Source organism: Argentina silus (assembly GCF_951799395.1).
Source record: "Argentina silus genome assembly, chromosome: Y".
In the NCBI taxonomy this organism is placed as follows: domain Eukaryota; kingdom Metazoa; phylum Chordata; class Actinopteri; order Argentiniformes; family Argentinidae; genus Argentina; species Argentina silus.
In genome coordinates, this window is record NC_139654.1 from 8043157 (window position 1) to 8064277 (window position 21121).

A 21121-nucleotide genomic window follows, 5' to 3' on the forward strand; every position below is an offset into this window, starting at 1 on the left:
AAATAGCTTTACATTCTATCGCACGTATTCCTGAATGAAAACCATGCTGCAAAAAGTCAAATTCTGATTATGAATTTTAGCGCCAATGATTATGACACAGGTTTAGCGGAAATGTCGTCACTGAGTGTATAGGGGGCATGCTCATACATAACAAGTCACTGATTTGTTTAGCTCGGATCTCTGTTTATTGCGTTTATATTCATGTACAATTACGCTAAAACATTTCCCCTGCTGCCCCAGCAAATCTGTCACCCAAACCATTTTTAAACTTGTATATTACCAAAATAAGATTTTATAAGCCCAGAACGTTTCTTCTGGAACTTATTTTTATAGTTAGTGGGCGTGCTTCAGCAATTCCAACTATTGTTCTTCGAAATACTTATGATTATTATTCCAAGTCTTCCCAGTGCTACTCAATGACCTGTTTATGAATGGACACATTGAAGTCTGAAGTCAGACGATTCATTTCAATAATAGTTGCTTGTGTCGCTAATCCGCCAACGAAATGCGTACTTCCTCGTAGGGTTGGGCGGTATAACGGTAATATGGTATGTCACGGTATTTGAAAATGCCCACTTTTTTTTTTTAATAACGTCATAAAATGTCTGCTTCATTATCTATCAAACTGCCAAATTAAGCGCTGTTTGTCAATTCACAATGTGTAACAGCGCCGCTGCCAGCGTGGTCGGAGAAAGAATTACAAGTGTAACTTTTAGGGCGTTGCACGGGACCTCTTCCACCTAAGGTTAGAGAAGGAGAAAATGACTAGCGCTCATGACTTGGTCCCTAAAAAAATGGCACTGCTATATGGCAGCATTTCGGGTTCCGACCAACGATAAAAGAGAGCCTGCAGATTTGGGCGATGTTACCTGCAAGATTTGCATGAAAAAGATGACGGCCAGAGATGGGAACACGAATGGGAACTTATCTCTACACCCGCACCTCAAACTGAAACACCCATTAACAGCTGCACGGATAGGATATCTGTATGAAGTGCTGCTGTCGGGTTCAGCTATTTGCTGACAACGGATATGTCGTCAGTTAACATGACGCCATACATGTCGTTAACCGTCCACTTTGTCACACCTGACTGGAAACTACAGTCAAAATGGCTACAGACTAGCTTTTTTTTCCAGAAAACCACACGGTGGACAACATTGCTGATGCACTCCGCGCGGTACTTGGATGCCTGAATTGGCCATTGCTCAACTGTTTTGGCCACAACCTCAATCTGGCGGAGACAAAAGCCAACAAAAGCCAAAAGAGAGACCTCAAAAAGAAGCAAGCGGAATGAGGACTCCCTGAGCATAGTCTCATAGCGGTAACTAAATCAATATTTTATAGACAAATGATAGCCTATAGGCTATATGACAGGACACGAGACACATTATATTAGGTATAGCAGTCACCACATAAATAATTCTGTTGTTTGTTCTGATAAAACAATACCCGCCATAGAAGTCGCTTTTCTTTAACCAAGGCTAAAGCACATATAGATAAACTACAGTAACCTTAATGGGTAGCCTACATCGTAATCATTGATCGTATTTATTTTGTTGTGACGCTTAATCACTAATGCCCTATTGGGATCAATGACTAACAGAAGGAAACCTGTAGTGTAATTTATTCCTTTTCTGTGCAAATCCTTTTTTGTAATATTTATGATATTTATTTATATTATGAGAAGCTCCTAATCTGCCTAGGTGTTCAAAATATACCAAGCGATTAGTTTCAATATGGCCACGATATTTCATGTTATTTCATCATCAACAAATTTATTGTCAATCCCATCTAGCCCACTAAATCTAATTTTATTCTCAACGTAGCCTAATCAGAAACGCCTAGGAGTTAGGTAATGTGAGAAACTTGAGGTCTGCATTCGAAGTTGACTCAAATTGTAATGTTTTGACAAATGAATTAACTGTTTGACTCAAATGGTAATGTTTTGAGAGATGAATTAACTGTTTGATCCAAAGCATATCGGTCGCTAGAGGACGGTAAAGTATATTTATAGAAAGCCTTACCTTCAGCCACGATGTGTACAGTGATTATCCACTTGATATAATCATCCGAAGTAAATTACCATCTCACAGAAAACATGGCCCAGATATCACCAAGACACGATGCTGCTAACTTTGGTGTACTCAACGATGTGTTGGCTAATGTACAGTAATTATGCCTACAATTTGAGATGCAAGATAACAAATGCTAGCACAGCACAGCTCATCAACATCACGATGAAAATGACACGCTGAATTACCTGTGCATTATAAGTAGCCAGGCCATATATCAATAGGCTATGTTGCTTCTTTTTTTTCATGGAAAAAACTTTGGGCCCCCTCCACTAGTACGATTAGTATAATTATGAGCACAACAAGGCAGCATTTTGACACACAACTGATCAGTTCGAACTATTGAAAGGAATTAACGCACACATTCTCAAAGTTTTACAGACATTTTTTTTTTTGGGGGGGGGGGCGCTGAATGTGGTAGAATGTGGTACAATCTTCAGATTCAGACCACTTCTCACTTGCCGATTCTGGGAGGCCGTTGATTACAAGGTTATTCCTTCTTGACTGGTTTTCTAAGTAGTCTGCCTTCCCCGTAATGGCAAGGAGCCTCTCGCACACTGTGGATAAATTTGATTGCAAGGTACTGCTCTGGCCAGTGATTTTGACATTGGCCGCTCTTAGATCATCCACATCCCTCTGCGTTAAGATGACCAAAACACACCAGGTCTAATAGACCTTATTTCCAGCGAAACTATCCGTAGATCCACAGAATGATACCCCAGAAAACCGTGTCAATAGGCGGTGTGGTGGAAGTCTAGGATTTACCACTCTGTACTTTAGCTCTTCGGAGGTAAGAATCAAGAAACAAGTCCTGAGTAGCCACAATATCTGAGTCCGGTATTTATTGCTTGCAAACAAGAGACAAGAGCGTAACAGCAGCCCAGCGTAGAACCGGGGGTCCGTTCAGCACAAGTCTAAAGAGACAATGATCAGGTTTGTCTTTTATACAGTTTGAACATATTGCCAGGCGCCTACAAGGCTATCGGCTGATGGCCTTGTGCTTACGTGAGAAAGGGCGGGAGAGAATGAACAATGGGGAGGCTTTCTTACTGATTAATCGCCGTTCAACATTTCACACCTATCGACAGGGTTAGGGTTAGGATAATGGGGTTCCCCCATTATTGCTCTCTCCTACCACTCCCTCAGAGATCACCGCTGTTCATATGGTAAATCATACAGTGCTTCTCAGAACAATGGCTATAGAACTTTAGAGGTGTGGCAAGAGAAAATGTCATCACAGTAGTTACACAAGTTGTATCAGTCATATGAAAGTGTATAACCTGAAAATAGTTCTATGAATGTATTTTCCATAACAGCGGTCAGTTCTCACAGAACTGTTATTGAGAATATACAAAATAATAATGCATGTGCTGGCCTATACTGAACACAGAATGTTATTTTATGTACTTTAGTGTTTAGTGTTCAATTGTTGCGGCACTTCTGGATGCAACGCCTCAAAGTCTAGCATGGATCATGAAGACGTTAGCACTTTGTCGTCAAGGCTATATCAGGGTTATAAAAAACGGCCAATGTGTATTTTAAGTAATTGTAGAACATCAAATTCACCCTGGAATCATCCTCATTTGGCCAGGAACAATACCGACTCCACTATTGGAATTGCATTGGGAATCGTCTTTTGGGGCATTACAGTGAACATTACAATGGTACCACGAGTGGCCACTAGGTTTTGGGGTGTGCCCGCCAGACAGCCGATTGATCCCCTGGTGCGGCGACTCCTACAATTTTTAAGCTATTCACACCAATCCAACTTTAAAACCTGCAGAGAGGTATAACTCTCCTTGCTATGACCTTTGGTTTTGATACTGTGCCTATTAATTTTTTTTAACTATACAAGTTTGAAAGTGCACTTTTTAACATGGAGGTCTCTGAAAACCAAAAGATGCAAGAACCACTACATCTGTTACACTTTTTAAGCTAATCACATATTTCATATGTTTTTATCAACCCTAATGAAATATTTCTGATACCTATTAAACCTTTTAAACTATTAAGCTTTTTGTAACAAAAACTCTCATATGGTTAACATAGGTTGTCTTTATACAGATGACACATAATGGTAGGTGCCACAACGTCTATCAGCTGATGGGCCTGTGCTTACGCAGGGAGGGGGCGAGCGAGTGAGAACAATGGGGAGACTTTCTCATTGATAAATCGGCGTTCAACATTTCACACCTATCGGCAAGATACGTCTGTCCCCCCATTACTGAAAACAGTTCTATCAATGGATTTTCCATAACAATCCCTCCTTTTAACATTTAATTCCTTGAATGTTAACAACACTTCAGCCTAAATATCATATTTCACAGGACGGAGGTTATCATATCCTCCTCGTCCACATCAGATAAGTTGTACCTGGGTTAGAAAGGTCAACCCCTGTCTCCATTCGTTCGAGTACCATGTTAGTTGTCATTATGTGGGTGGCCGCCCTCCTTGTACATGCCTTGCAAACCACCAACATCACGATACAACAGGTCATCAAGAAAGCAATAATTGCACATATGGTAACCAGCAACTTCGCTACAAGACTGAGCTGCTCTTCCTCCCAGGGAAAGCCTGCCCTCTCCAAGACTTCTCCATCACAGTAGAAAACACTACTGTGACCTCCTCCATACAGCCAAGAACCTTGGGGTGATCTTTGACAACCACTTATCCTGTGTGGCGAACATCACAGCGACAGCATGCTCCTGTAGATTCTTCCTCTACAACATCAGAAGGATACGTCCATTCCTCACCAGAGAAGCAACTTTTGGTCCAAACACTTGTAATCTCTCGCCTTGACTACTGCAATGGATTCTTGGCCGGACTCCCCGCCTCCTCCATCAGGCCTCTGCAGCTCATCCAGAACGCTGCCGCTCGTCTGGTGTTCAATCTCCCCAAATTCTCCCATGTCACGCCCCTCCTCCGCACCCTCCACTGGCTCCCGGTAGCAGCTTGCATCAAATTCAAGACCCTGGTGCTTGCCTACTAGGCGGCAAAGGGAACAGCCCCTCCCTACTTGCAAGCAATGGTTAGCACCCAAACCCCTGCAAGATCACTCTGCTCGTCCACCTCGGCTGCCCGCCTGGCACCGCCGCCTCTACGTGGATGCAGTGGCCGCGCTACTCGGTCACAGCTTTTCACTGTCCTGGCGCCCCGCTGGTGGAATGAGCTTCCCACTACTGTCAGGACTGCAGAGTCACTTCCGATCTTCCGCCGTAGATTGAAAACCCATCTCTTCAGGCTACATCTTAACAGTCCCTCCTAAAGACTGCTTCACCCTCACTAACCCTAACCCCAACCCTAGAGACCTCTTCACCCCCGCTACCCCCCCTGTACAAGTTCTCTCCTGCTAATATACAGTGGGGGAAATAATTATTTGATCCCCTGCTGATTTTGTTAGTTTGCCCGATTACAAATAAATGAGCGGTCTATAATTTTTATGGTACTTTTAGTTTAACAAATAGAGACAGAATATCAACAAAGAAGTCCAGAAAAAACACATTATATAAAGTTATAAATTAATTTGCATTTGATCGAAGGAAATAAGTATTTGATCCCCTACAAACCAGCAAGAATTCTGGCTCATAGAGACCGGTTATATGCCCATGAGGCACACAGATTAGTCCTGTCACTTTAGGAAAAGTACTCCTAATCTCTGCTTGTTATGGGTATAAAAGACACCTGTCAATAGAATCAATCTCTTCCATTCCAACCTCTCCACCACCATGGGCAAGACCAAAGAACATTCAAAGGACATCAGGGTAAGAGTTGTAGACCTGCACAAGGCTGGAATGGGCTACAAGACCATCAGCAAGAAGCTTGGTGAGAAGGAGACAACTGTTGGTGCAATTATTAGAAAATGGAAGAAATACAAAATAACCATCAATCGCCCTCGACCTGGAGCTCCATGCAAGATCTTGCCTCGTGGGGTAAGGATAATCATGAGAAGGGTGAGGGATCAGCCCAGAACTACACAGGAGGAGCTTGGTAATGATCTCAAGGCAGCTGGGACCACAGTCACCAAGAAAACCATTGGTAACACACTACACCGTAACGGATTGAAATCCTGCAGTGCCCGCAAGGTCCCCCTGCTCAAGAAGGCACATGTACAGGCCCATCTGAAGTTTGCCAATGAACACCTAAATGATTCAGAGAAGGCTTGGGAGAAGGTGATGTGGTCAGATGAGACCAAAATTGAACTCTTTGGCATAAATTCGACTCGTCGTGTTTGGAGGGAGAGAAATGCTGAATGCTACAATCCCAAGAACACCATCCCCACCGTCAAACACGGAGGTGGAAACATTATGCTTTGGGGTTGTTTCTCTGCTAAGGGTACAGGACGACTTCACTGCATTGAGGGGCCAATGGACGGGGCCATGTACCATAAGATCTTGGACGAGAACCTCCTTCCCTCAGCCAGAGCACTGAGGATGGGTCGTGGATGGGTCTTCCAGCATGACAATGACCCAAAACATACAGCCAAGGCAACAAAGGAGTGGCTCAAGAAGAAGCACACTAAGGTCATGGAGTGGCCTAGCTAGTCTCCAGACCTTTATCTTATCGAAAATTTGTGGAGGGAGCTGAAGCTTCGAGTTGCCAAGCAAAAGCCTTGAAACCTTCAGGATTTGGAGAGGATCTGTAAAGAGGAGTGGACCAAAATCCCTCCTGAGATGTGTGCAAACCTGGTGACCAACTATAAGAAACGTCTGACTTCTGTGCTTGCCAGCAAGGGTTTCTCCACCAAGTACTAAGTCATGTTTTGCTTGGGGATCAAATACTTATTTCCTTCGATAAAATGCTAATGAATTTATAACTTTATATAATGTGTTTTTTCTGGACTTCTTTGTTGATATTCTGTGTCTATTTGTTAAAATAAAAGTACCATAAAAATTATAGACCGCTCATTTCTTTGTAATCGGGATCAAATAATTATTTCCCCCACTGTATGTGTAATTAATATATGGATCCGGAACAATAGGGGCGCGCTCTTGGACTGCTTCATTAACCTTTTTAAGATCCCGAAGCACCAGGTCTGTGGTTGGCCTTTCTGTTTGGGCTTTTTTTTTACGGGGAATATGGGAGTACGACAAAAGGCTGTCAGGACATGGAACAATAATACCTTTTTCCAATAACGCATCAAAAACTGGTGTAATACCATTTACGGCTTCCTGTCTCAGGGGATACTGCGACTGTCGTGGTCTGTGAGGCCCCTTGATTACAACAACCAGCGGCTGCACATTCTTCATTAGACCAGCGTCATATCTTGTGCTGCGCTCAGAGAGCAGGCGGTACTCCCGATAATCGACTGTCATCTGCAGTCATTACAGTTCCCACAAACTCAGCGATGTTATTTTGCTCTGGGATAAGGCGCACACTTCCTACGAACGTACACTCAAAACGGCTACGGTAAGCCCTTGCTGTTGGCGAGTACTCATCCCCTCCCTCACATGAGACCCAGTTGGTTGCAAGATGATACCCGAGGCCCTACATCCTGCCCCCGTTACGGCTTAGCGAGAGATACATGGGGGTCTGATCCGCCTATCTCACAGACATAGCGCAATATCCCTGGTCACTACAAATAAAGCCACTGTCCTGACAATAAATCACTCTTCTCTCTGAACCAAACTTTTTCAAAACTCTCATCCTGACTTTCGGAGACCTTAGCTGTACAATGAAAATTATCTTTTGTCTGTGAACATACAATCTCTAATTCTTAACTCGGCTTCTGCCAACAATCTCTGTGCAATTGATCTCAGCCCGGAGACGGGCAAGTTCCATCCGGAAAAATAATTTAGCGGTCCATTACCCAACGACATATTTATCTCACCGGGTAATGCCATTGATGGGACCTCTCCCCCCTCCTCTGACTGTCCATAGCCCTCCTCGTGCCTCTCGGATTGTTGACAGTCATTCCGTGTTTTATAGCTCCGTTTCTCTCCTTATCAGCCTGCGGTGCCGTCAGGGGTTGGTGCCGTGGTGGGCGGACAGAGAGACAGTTGAGATCAACCTGCTCAGACAATAAAACTATAGGACACTGGTTAGAAGACCCTAGCCTACCTAACTTGCGGTTACTTTCCTGATTCAACTTTGCGTCTACCTTCTTGATTCAACTTGCTTCACCTTCCAAAGTCAAAGTGGCTTTATTGTCAATTCTTCACATGTCAAGACATACAAAGGAATCGAGAGGACGTTTCTCACTCTCCCACGGTGAGACAGATAAAGTGCCCAGGCACAACAGATAACACATACTAAAAGTAAAACATTCAATAAAAATAATTTAAACAGTGCAAAAAGAGCAGTCAGTAAAGACAGTAAAATAGCAGCCAAATACTGTGTATTATGTATAAAAAAATATAGTGCAATAGTGCATTGTAGCAATAGAATAGTGGATTGTCCAGAGTCCGTGTGTTTTGGGGGGGGGGGGGGGGGGGGGCTGAAGGGTTGGGAGGGGGGGGGTGGTTTCAGCTTCCTGACAGCTAGGAGGATGTGGCTGGGGGAAGTGAGGGGAGAGAATTTAGCTTCCTGACAGCTTGGGGTATGAAGCTTTTCGTGAGTCTGGTGGTGTGGGCACGGAGGCTCCTATACCTTCTTCCAGAAGGCAGGAGGCTGAACAGACTGTGTGCGGGGTGGCTTGCGTCGCTCACAATCGAGGTAGCTTTTCGGGTGAGGCGGGTGGAGTAAGTCTCTTGCAGGGAAGGGAGTGGGGCACCAATGATCTTGGCAGCTGTGTTCACAATGCGTTGCAGTGCTTTCCTACTGTGTTCGGTGCAGCTACCGCCCCACACAGTGATGCAGCTGGACAGGATGCTTTCAATGGTGCCTCGGTAGAATGTTGTCAGGATCGGTGTGGGAGCTTTCGCTCGCTTCAGCTTGCGGAGGAAGTAGAGGCGCCGCTGGGCTGTCTTCGCCAGTGATGCGGTGTTGGTGGTCCAGGAGAGGTCCTCACTGATGTGCACCCCCAGGAATTTGGTGCTGCTCACTCTCTCCACAGCAGCACCATCGATGGTCAGTGGTGGGTGTTCGGTGTGCCCTCTCCGGAAGTCGACCACAATCTCCTTCGTTTTGCTGACATTCAGCAGGAGGTTGTTGTCTCTGCACCACGTGGTCAGAAGGTTGACCTCCTTTCTATAGTGGGTCTCGTCGTTCTTGGAGATGAGACCCACCAGAGTTGTGTCGTCCGCAAACTTCACCATGTGATTGGTGCTGTGGGTTGATGTGCAGTCGTGAGTCAGCAGGGTGAAGAGCAGGGGACTGAGCACACAGCCTTGGGGGGGCCCCTGTGCTGAGTGTGATGCTGCTCGAGGTGTTGTTGCCGACTCGTACTGCCTGTGGTCTCTCGCTGAGGAAGTCCAGCAGCCAGTTGCAGAGGGAGGTGTTGAGCCCCAGCTGGTCCAGTTTGCAGATCAGTTGTTGCGGGATTATGGTGTTAAATGCTGAGCTAAAGTCTATGAAAAGCATTCTCACATATGAGTCTGCTTTTTCCAGGTGGGTGAGGGCTGGGTGGAGAGCAGAGCAGATTGCGTCCTCTGTGGAACGTTTTGCTCGGTATGCAAACTGAAAGGGGTCCAGGGTGGGGGGGAGGATGGACTTAATGTGAGACATGACTAGCCGTTCAAAGCACTTCATGATGATGGGGGTCAGTGCTACCGGGCGATAGTCATTGAAGCAGGATGGAGCGGATTTCTTTGGCACAGGTATGATGATGGAGGTCTTGAAATGTGATGGGACAGCAGCTTGACGCAAAGAAGTGTTAAAGATGTCCGTGAAGACATCCTTAAGCTCCTCTGCGCAGTCCCTCAGCACACGGCCTGGGATGTTGTCTGGGCCTGTTGCTTTGCGGGGGTTGATGGTAGAGAGTGTCCTCTTCACACTGGCAGCAGACAGGCACAGGACCTGATCGTGGGGGGGGGGTGGAGTTTTCTGTGGGCTTGTAGTGTTTGTTGCTTCAAACCGTGCAAAGAAGCTGTTGAGGTTGTTGAGCAGAGAGATGTTGTTGTCGCAGGTCTGTGGCGCGGGCTTGTAGTCCGTTATGGTCTGAATGCCCTGCCACAGGCTCCGCGTGTCTCTGCTGTCCTTGAAGTGGCAGGTAATCTTATTTGTGTAGTCCAGTTTTGCTTTCTTGATGCCACGGGACAGGCTGGCTCTCGCTGTTCTTAGGCCATTTTCATCCCCGGCTCTGAAGGCTTTGTCTCTGGCCCTCAGCAGCCGATGGACAGCCCCTGTCAGCCATGGCTTCCGGTTAGCCCGAGTGATGATGGTCTTTTTGTGGGTCACATCATCAGAGCACTTACGGATGTAGGAGAGGACAGTGTCTGTAAGCTCCTCATTGTCCGTATGGTTGTTCTGTGTGGCTGCTTGCTTGAACATGTCCCAGTCTGTTGTTGCAAGACAGTCCTTGAGAGCAGACCTGGACCCCTCCGGCCACACAGTTATCTCTTTCCGGACCGGTTTTCCGACTTTCACTCTGGGCCTATATGCTGGCATTAGCATGACAGTGATGTGATCAGAGAGTCCGATGTGGGGGAGGGGGGAGGCCTTGTATGCTCCTTTGTGGGAAGTGTAGACCAAGTCCAAGGTGTTTTCCCCTCTTGTTGGGAAATTGACATGCTGATGGAGTTTTGGTAGGACAGTCTTAAGGTCAGCATGATTAAAATCTCCAGCGAGGATGGTAAATCCATCTGGGTGTGCTGTCTGTTGTTCACTGATGGCCTGGTACAGTTCACAAAGTGCCGCATTCCTGTCACTGTTGCTGGAGGTTGGAGGGATGTACACTGCGGCTAGCAAGACCGCAGTAAACTCCCTCGGCAGATAGAAAGGACGGCACTTTATGATCATAAACTCCGCCAGTGGTGAACAGTGTCTGCATACTACCACAGCGTCCCGGCACCACGCATCACGAATGTAAACACAAACTCCGCCGCCACGCTGTTTACCTCCGTTGACGAGGGCTCTGTCCGCTCGATAGCATGTCAGCTGCTCAAGTTGTACAGCGGAGTCGGGGATGTTGTCGTTAAGCCATGTTTCAGTGAAAACAAGTACACAGCAGTTACTCACTGTCCGATTAGCTGACCTCAGCAGTCGTATATGATCCATTTTGTTGTCCAAGGATCGTACGTTAGCCAGGATGATGGATGGTATGGCTGGGCGAGTTGGACTAGCCGCTAGCCTAGCCCGGATACCTCCGCGCTTGCCCCTCTTCTGCTTCCTCGCACACCGCTTCCGACCTCTCCTTTCCGGGGGAGTGGTGGCAGTCGAGTCGAGTCGAGTCGGGTCGGGTCGAGTAGTCGCGGGCCGGCGAAGTAATCCGAGCTCTTCGAGTGTCTCTGTTGTGGTGTCCAAAACGTTGTAAATCTTGCTCTCGCAGATGTCTAGCAGAGCCTGTCGACTGTACTTGTATTTCGACGCAGACAGACGAGACGAACACGACAAACTTTCGGGCAAACACTTATTAAACAAACAAAACACCGCATTCTCTGGAGCGCGAGTGGTCGCTGCGTGTGCACGCGCCGCCATCGTGTGTAATTCCCTGGTTCCCCCTTACCTTCCTCTTTCATCGTTAGATGCTCCACCTGTTTCTTGTTGTGACCGTCTAATTGTCACCTCCGATTTCCATCCCCAAACCTTCCAATCTACCTTACGCGACCCGTTCCGTAACTTCTTTATCTTACCAGCAGCATGATTTCCAAGCCTATCTTCTAGTATGCTAATCTGTCTCTTGCTAAAACTCCCGTTCAATGGAAAACCTGAAATCCCCCACATAGGCAATTGTTTGCATGTCCATCAACCATATTTTTCAATTATTATCCCTCCGTGCTCGAAGGCAACGGTTCGCCTTACTGGCCGCTTTCCCCATTATCAAATTAGTATAGCAACTTTTTCAGGAATTTCAGAAAGGTTAAGTGTCGTCAACGACAATAGGTGAGTTCCTTACCTTTTATTCACCTGTCTCCACACCGGTTAGGTATACCAAGAAAAATGTATGTCATCTGACATTTCTTCTCGATCAATGTGTTCTACCCGGTTTTTGTGACTACTGCACAACCAACAATCATTAATTAGCCCGTCGGCCCTCAGCGAGAATTTTATCTAGATTTAAAAACTGTGTGTCCTCCACACAAGTGTCCCTGACACTTACCTATGCCAAATAGGATTTTCAACAGCACACCCATGCCAAATCGGATTTTACAACTGCCGACCTATTACCAAAATAGGATTTTCAACAGTACACCCATGCCAAATAGGATTTTACAACTGCCGACCTATTACCCAAATAGGATTTTCAACAGTACACTTATACCAATGTAACAATGTCCGTGTACACAGAGAGGCAGAGGCAATGGTGTAGTGAGGGAAAGGTCCCGTTTATTCATAAAGTCAGTAATAAGTTGTCCGTTTGGCTTTCCAGCCTCCTCAAAACACTCGGCGACTTTCCAGTCGCCGTTCTCCTGCCAAACAGAGACACACACATCTTAAACCATTTAGTGAACGAGGCTTCATTTGCAACAGGTGTGCAACGGAGCCTCGCCGACAACCCTGGCCACGGTCCTGTAGCTCCCTCTACAGGCCGAACGCTGCATGTCCCCCCACAACCAAATTTTTACAACTGAAGGCCTGTTACCAAAACAGGACTTTACACTGAAGATTTTATAACAGCGACCCAGCACCCAGCTGGGGTTTTTTAGTTCAAATATTGTGGTCTTACCTCTTCCGAGTTCAGTTCTGTTTTGGAATCGCCGTGCCTGAGAATTCCGCCTCTCTCCTTTCAGGCGCCTTTCTCTCAACCTTTGCGTTCTGAACTTTCAAAGGGAGGATTTCGGCTCCAGGAATCTATCCTGTCCGTATACAAATTTTTACCTTCTTGGCAAAGAGACGACAAACTCAGGGCAGGCAATCCCGGGCGAGCCCCCAAATTGTGGTGGATGTCTAGGATTTACCACTGTATACTTCAGCTCTTCGGAGGTAAGAATCAAGAAATATGTCCTGAGTAGCCACAATATCTGAGTCCGGTATTTATTGCTTGCAAACAAGAGACAAGAGCGTAACAGCAGCCCAGCGTAAATCCGGAGGTCTGTTCAGCGCAAGTCTGAAGAGGCAATTCTCAAGGTTGTCTTTATACAGATGACACATAATGGTAGGTGCCACGACGTCTATCAGCTGATGGGCCTGTGCTTACGCAGGGAGGGGGCGAGAGAGCGAGAACAATGGGGAGATTTTCTCATTGATCAATCGGTGTTCAACATTTCACACCTATCGGCAAGATACAGTCATGAGAAAAAGTTAGGACACCCCCCAAAATATTAAGTTATTCTCTTAAAAATATGGACATATCAATATGTTATCTTCTTTCTAACAATGTCTATAGATAAAGGGGATGTAATTGAACAAAAAACTATGAAAATGTAACTTTGTAATCATTTATTTAACGAAAAATTAACAATAATGCCAATTCCTACTGAGGAAAAAGTTAGGACACCCTATGCCCTAATAGCTAGTATTGCCCCCCTTGGCTGAAATAACCTCAATTAGACGTTTCTTATAACTGTCTACAGGTCTCTGACATCAATTGGGAGAAAGTTTTTCCCACTCCTCCTTGCAGAATTCTTTCAGCTGTGTGATGTTCGAGGGGTGTCTTGCATGCACAGCCAGTTTCAAATCAATCCACAGCATCTCAATAAGATTAAGATCCGGGCTTTGACTTGACCATTCCAGAACTCTCAATTTATTTTTCTTGAGCCATTCCTTGGTAGATTTACTGGAATGTTTTGGGTCATTGTCATGTTGCATGGTCCACATCTGCTTCAGCTTCAACTTTCGAACAGATGGTCTCACATTTTCCTCAAGCACCCTCTGATACAATACAAAATTCATAGTGGATTCTATGATGGTGAGCTGACCAGGCCCTGCTGCAGAAAAGCAGCCCCAAACCATGACATTTCCACCCCCATGCTTCACAGTTGGTATGAGGTTCTTGTTCTCAAATGCTGTCTTGGTTTTGCGCCAAACATGTCTACTCTTACTGTGCCCAAATAGTTCAACTTTGGATTCATCTGTCCAAAGCACATTGTTCCAGAAGTTCTGGTCTTTCTCTAGGTGTTCTCTGGCAAACTTTAGTCTTGCCCTGATGTTTTTCTTTGACAGCAGGGGTTTCCTCCTTGCACACCTCCCATGTAATGCAAACTTGTTCAGTCTCTTTCTTATGGTGGATGCATGTACTTTGACATCAATTGTGGCAAGAGATACCTGTAGGTCTCGTGATGACATTCTGGGATTGTTGGAGACTTCTTTAAGCATCTTTCGGTCAGCTCTTAGGCTGAACTTGCTTGGGCGGCCTGACCTGGCCATGTTGGTGGTGGTTTTAAATGTTCTCCACTTGTAAATTATTTTCCGGACAGTGGAATGGCCAATTTCGAATAGTTTGGAGATCTTTTTATATCCCTTCCCAGACTCATATGCATCTACAATTTTTCTTCTGAAGGCCTCGGAGAGCTCTTTTGATCTCGCCATGGTGATGCAACTCACTTCAACAATCAAGAGCAAACCAAACTAAATATCTGAGGTTTAAATAGGACAGGCTCCTCCAAAATCCTCTGTAACAATGTTCTAATCATTTGCACCTGATGTGGTGCTCTTTATTATAATTTTAGGCATTTTAAGTGGAACTAAATGTGGGGGTGTCCTAACTTTTTCCTCACAAGAAGATTGCATTTCTATTAATTACATTTTACCAATCATTTTTTAAATAATTTGTTTCAGTTGTATTTGTTTAGTTATATTACCTCAATTTTTCAATATTGTTCAAATGAATATCAAATGTCCATATGTTTGAATATGTTGAAGAAGACAAAGGTTTTCATAGGGTGTCCTAATTTTTTCTCATGACTGTACATCTGTCCCCTCATTACTGCTCTCCCTCACCACTCCCTCCGAAACCACCGCTGTTCATATGGGAAATTATACAGTGCTTCTCAGAACAATGGCTATAGAACTTTAGAGGTGTGGCAAGAGAAAATGTAATCACAGTATTTACACAAGTTGTATCAGTCATATGAAAGTGTATAACCTGAAAACAGTTCTATCAATGGATTTTCCATAACACTATCTATCTATCCTTCAACCTTCTCTCATCTATTTACCTATATGCTACCCTCTGACCATGTTTTATCCATTGGTCCATCCTACTATCTGACTTTTTTCAACTACCCAGCTAATCCATCTATCTAGCCTCCTCTGTGTATCCATCAATCTAACCTTCCCTCATCAATCTATCTAACATTCTGGCATCTTTCCATCTATCTTACTCTCTCATCTATCTAACCTTCTCTCATATATATATATATATAAGAGACCACTCCAATTTTTTCTTAAATCAGCATCTCTATATATATACAGTGGGGGAAATAATTATTTGATCCCCTGCTGATTTTGTTAGTTTGCCCGATTACAAAGAAATGAGCGGTCTATAATTTTTATGGTACTTTTATTTGAACAAATAGAGACATAATATCAACAAAGAAGTCCAGAAAAAACACATTATATAAAGTTATAAATTCATTTGCATTTGATCGAAGGAAATAAGTATTTGATCCCCAAGCAAAACATGACTTAGTACTTGGTGGAGAAACCCTTGCTGGCAAGCACAGAAGTCAGACTTTTCTTATAGTTGGTCACCAGGTTTGCACACATCTCAGGAGGGATTTTGGTTCACTCCTCTTTACAGATCCTCACCAAATCCTGAAGGTTTCAAGGCTTTTGCTTGGCAACTCGAAGCTTCAGCTCCCTCCACACATTTTCTGTAGGATTAAGGTCTGGAGACTAGCTAGGCCACTCCATGACCTTAGTGTGCTTCTTCTTGAGGCACTCCTTTGTTGCCTTGGCTGAATGTTTTGGGTCATTGTCATGCTGGAAGACCCATCCACGACCCATCCTCAGTGCTCTGGCTGAGGGAAGGAGGTTCTCGTCCAAGATCTTATGGTACATGGCCCCGTCCATTGGCCCCTCAATGCAGTGAAGTCATCCTGTACCCTTAGCAGAGAAACAACCCCAAAGCATAATGTTTCCACCTCCGTGTTTGACGGTGGGGATGGTGTTCTTGGGATTGTAGCATTCAGCATTTCTCTCCCTCCAAACACGAAGAGTCAGATTTACTCCAAAGAGTTCAATTTTGGTCTCATCTGACCACATCACCTTCTCCCAAGCCTTCTCTGAATCATTTAGGTGTTCATTGGCAAACTTCAGATGGGCCTGTACATGTGCCTTCTTGAGCAGGGGGACCTTGCGGGCACTGCAAGATTTCAATCCGTTACGGTGTAGTGTGTTACCAATGGTTTTCTTGGTGACTGTGGTCCCAGCTGCCTTGAGATCATTACCAAGCTCCTCCCGTGTAGTTCTGGGCTGATCCCTCACCCTTCTGATGATCATCCTTACCCCACGAGGCAAGATCTTGCATGGAGCTCCAGGCCGAGGGCGATTGATGGTTATTTTGTATTTCTTCCATTTTCTAATAATTGCACCAACAGTTGTCTCCTTCTCACCAAGCTTCTTGCTGATGGTCTTGTAGCCCATTCCAGCCTTGTGCAGGTCTACAACTCTTACCCTGATGTCCTTTGAATGTTCTTTGGTCTTGCCCATGGTGGTGGAGAGGTTGGAATGGAATAGATTGATTCTATTGACAGGTGTCTTTTATACCCATAGCAAGCAGAGATTAGGAGTACTTTTCCTAAAGTGACAGGACTAATCTGTGTGCCTCATGGGCATATAACCGGTCTGTATGAGCCAGAATTCTTGCTGGTTTGTAGGGGATCAAATACTTATTTCCTTCGATCAAATGCAAATTAATTTATAACTTTATATAATGTGTTTTTTCTGGACTTCTTTGTTGATATTCTGTCTCTATTTGTTAAACTAAAAGTACCATAACAATTATAGACCGCTCATTTCTTTGTAATCGGGCAAACGAACAAAATCAGCAGGGGATCAAATAATTATTTCCCCCACTGTGTATATATATATATATACGTATACTCCCCCTATTTCAGGGCTCCAAAAGTATTGGAAAGAATAATTTTATGTCCAAATAAATTACTTGTGTTTAGTATTTGTAACAAAACTTCCGGAAAAAGAGAAACAGTCAGATAGACAGCATTATATTTTCCTCTGTTTTCCATTTATGCCCTCAGTAGTTCTTGTCGTCTGTGTCAATCCATTATTGACTCTGTATGTGTCTGTTTTTCACTGTCATATCAAACAGTATGGTATTGTATGTTTCAGAAGGACTCCACAAAAATGTCTCTCTTACTGTGATGCCCTTTGCAATTTTGTTGTATATGAACTGTAATAACTGTAATAATCTCTTAAAACCTTTCTCTTGACCTGCTCTGTCTGATTGGAGTTTTAAGGCATTGAAACATGCTTCACCACCACCCCACCCCTTTGTAAACACAAACTTGAGTAAAAAGCCTCAGAGTGCTTTACTCGCAGCAGACCCCTCCCCTGTGTATTTTTATAAAGTCATCAAGTGCTCTCACATGTTGGCCATTATCCCTGGACCGAGGTCTGAACTGGCCCTGCTCCTACAGAGAACCAGATTGTATTCCCCTCTCACCCTGTCCCTCGAGTTAAGAGTTCAGTCCCTTGCCTTTCCTGGTATGCAGTGTGTCTCATTACTATGGTATTCTGCAGTATTTGGCTGCAGCCGTAGGGAAAAGGGGCCTGGTCACAATCCCTCATTTTAACTCTACATAGTGTTTTCTGTCTTACCTCCTCTCAGGAAATAACACACACAGTCCCACAGCATGTTAGCACCATCACCACAAAATAATAGAAAAACCTCTCATCACAACTGCATCTCCCAATTCTATGTCTGTGTGGAGACAGTTACTATAGTGTGACGCTGTCAGATCATTAACAGCCTCTGTGTTTGTCTGTGTGTGTCTTCTCTGTGGCACAGGTGACGTACCTAGGGAAGGTGACCGTCTCGGGGACCCAGTTCCTGTCGGGATGTACAGAGTCTGCAGTGGTTGGGCTGTGGGAGCGCCGGGCGCTGGCCCAGGAGGATCTCCTCCCCGCCAACTCCCTCCTGGAGATCCGCCCCTTCCAGGTGCGCCTGCACCACCTGGATGGGCGTGGTGAGGCCTCCGTCACCATGGACACCTACCAGGTGGCGCGCATTGCCTACTGCACAGCCGACCACAACGTCAGCCCCAACATCTTTGCCTGGATCTACCGGGAGATCAACGATGACCTGACCTTCCAGATGGATTGCCATGTTGTGGAGTGTGAGAGCAAGCTTGAGGCCAAGAGGCTGGCCCACTCTATGATGGAGGCCTTCCGTAAGACCTTCCACAGCATGCGCAGCGACGGACGCATCCACAAGAGCAGCTCCTCTGACGAGTTCGCCGAGGACTCCACCCCTGACGACGGCTGAGTGATGACCCTGCCGTGACTCCGTGGGGAGGTGTACACAGGGTCAAACAGAGCGCGCCTTCTCTCACTCTCTGGTACCAACACGGAACAAAACAAACTGACCCACACAGACCACCGCCAACGAAAGGATGATGAGGTAGTTTTTTTAAAGGGAAAATAGAAGACAAGGGAACAACAAGAGATCTAAAATTACAGGGAAGGAAAGTTGGAAAATTTGGAAATGGCTTTGGAAATGGCCAAAACATATGTGTGGCCATTGAAGATCTACCCATAAGAGATTGAATAAGTGTTAGTTAAATTCCCATTTTTACGCTGCTGTCTGTCTCCTGCGATGTGCAGGGACACTCCTCTTTACAAGTCATGACACTCATGATACCACCATGATACTTTTACCCCCATTCAGAAACCCAGATCACTTTATAGTGTCTGACTTAAAACAACAGGACTATGGAGTTATGAATTATGCCTGTAGCATTGTTTAATGTGTGTTTAAAAACAAGCTTTGACTCGAATATATGTGTGTTAGACAGCCAGGAAAGGAGAGGTCCTGACATATTTATTAGGCAGTGACAGCATTCACCCTGACCACATTTGATTCCTATTTTTGAGTACTGATATACCAAAAGTGAGTATTTTAGCTGTGTCTTGCCTGTCGTTTATGTGCCTCACCTCTCACCAGGCTGGTCTCTCACTCCCACAGTCCAAAATGTGCGTGTGCGTGTGTGATAGCGCGTGCTGTGAGAGAGAGGGGGAGAGCGAGCAAGACCTGTAATGGCCTAGTAATCCAACTAGAAGTGTAAACTTCTTACAGCCCTCGCAGCATCCATTTAGCATGCTTCGCAGGACTTTTATAATTGAACTCAAAACAGTACTGTGACCATTTGCCCAAAATATTTTTTTAAGACTCGCATAAACAGAGGACCCCAAACACAACCGTCCGTAAGAATGCCTGAAGCCTCTTGGCCTCTGCTGAATGTATGATAAGTCTATTGTGCTGCAAGCTCCTTTAGTTACTTCATGTATTAAACGCTTTATTGTTATGGCAGGTAATGTGGAATCTATAAGGGCAGTTTTCTGTACAGACACCATAGAGGAACAATTCTGTGGCATTGGCTGGATAACTGAGTCTGTGAGCAGACTCATACAGCTCCACTGCCCTGTGCTGTCTCTCTCCAAGGGAATGAGGGGCCATCTTGGGGCAACTGGAACCCCCCACAAGAGCTACACCCCACCTCCCTTTCTAACCAGACTCGTTTGAATGGACTGGGATCTGTCAGTGGGGTTAGTCATGTATTTGTCTGTGATTGAAGCAGAATTTGAGATGGCTCTGGTCAGTACATATATAAAGATATACAGTGGGGGAAATAATTATTTGATCCCCTGCTGATTTTGTTAGTTTGCCCGATTACAAAGAAATGAGCGGTCTATAATTTTTATGGTACTTTTAGTTGAACAAATAGAGACAGAATATCAACAAAGAAGTCCAGAAAAAACACATTATATAAAGTTATAAATTAATTTGCATTTGATCGAAGGAAATAAGTATTTGATCCCCTACAAACCAGCAAGAATTCTGGCTCATACAGACCGGTTATATGCCCATGAGGCACACAGATTAGTCCTGTCACTTTAGGAAAAGTACTCCTAATCTCTGCTTGTTATGGGTATAAAAGACACCTGTCAATAGAATCAATCTCTTCCATTCCAACCTCTCCACCACCATGGGCAAGACCAAAGAACATTCAAAGGACATCAGGGTAAGAGTTGTAGACCTGCACAAGGCTGGAATGGGCTACAAGACCATCAGCAAGAAGCTTGGTGAGAAGGAGACAACTGTTGGTGCAATTATTAGAAAATGGAAGAAATACAAAATAACCATCAATCGCCCTCGGCCTGGAGCTCCATGCAAGATCTTGCCTCGTGGGGTAAGGATGATCATGAGAAGGGTGAGGGATCAGCCCAGAACTACACGGGAGGAGCTTGGTAATGATCTCAAGGCAGCTGGGACCACAGTCACCAAGAAAACCATTGGTAACACACTACACCGTAACGGATTGAAATCCTGCAGTGCCCGCAAGGTCCCCCTGCTCAAGAAGGCACATGTACAGGCCCATCTGAAGTTTGCCAATGAACACCTAAATGATTCAGAGAAGGCTTGGGAGAAGGTGATGTGGTCAGATGAAACCAAAATTGAACTCTTTGGCATAAATTCGACTCTTCGTGTTTGGAGGGAGAGAAATGCTGAATGCTACAATCCCAAGAACACCATCCCCACCGTCAAACACGGAGGTGGAAACATTATGCTTTGGGGTTGTTTCTCTGCTAAGGGTACAGGACGACTTCACTGCATTGAGGGGCCAATGGACGGGGCCATGTACCGTAAGATCTTGGACGAGAACCTCCTTCCCTCAGCCAGAGCACTGAGGATGGGTCGTGGATGGGTCTTCCAGCATGACAATGACCCAAAACATACGGCCAAGGCAACAAAGGAGTGGCTCAAGAAGAAGCACACTAAGGTCATGGAGTGGCCTAGCTAGTCTCCAGACCTTAATTTGTGGAGGGTGCTGAAGCTTCGAGTTGCCAAGCAAAAGCCTTGAAACCTTCAGGATTTGGAGAGGATCTGTAAA

General features: G+C 45.1%; 1 protein-coding gene across 1 annotated transcript in view; it reads left to right on the forward strand.

Annotated features, from left to right (window-relative positions):
- LOC310824320 (PTB-containing, cubilin and LRP1-interacting protein-like) overlaps nucleotides 1-18495 on the forward strand; it is a gene marked incomplete at its 3' end in the record, with an annotated part of 49319 nt that extends 30824 nt beyond the window's left edge. The window contains exon 3 of the mRNA XM_083697207.1: nucleotides 18019-18495. Coding sequence (XP_083553333.1) covers nucleotides 18019-18495 — 477 coding nt within the window. The remainder of the gene's footprint in view (nucleotides 1-18018) is intronic.
- Between the last annotated feature and the right edge of the window lie 2626 nt (nucleotides 18496-21121).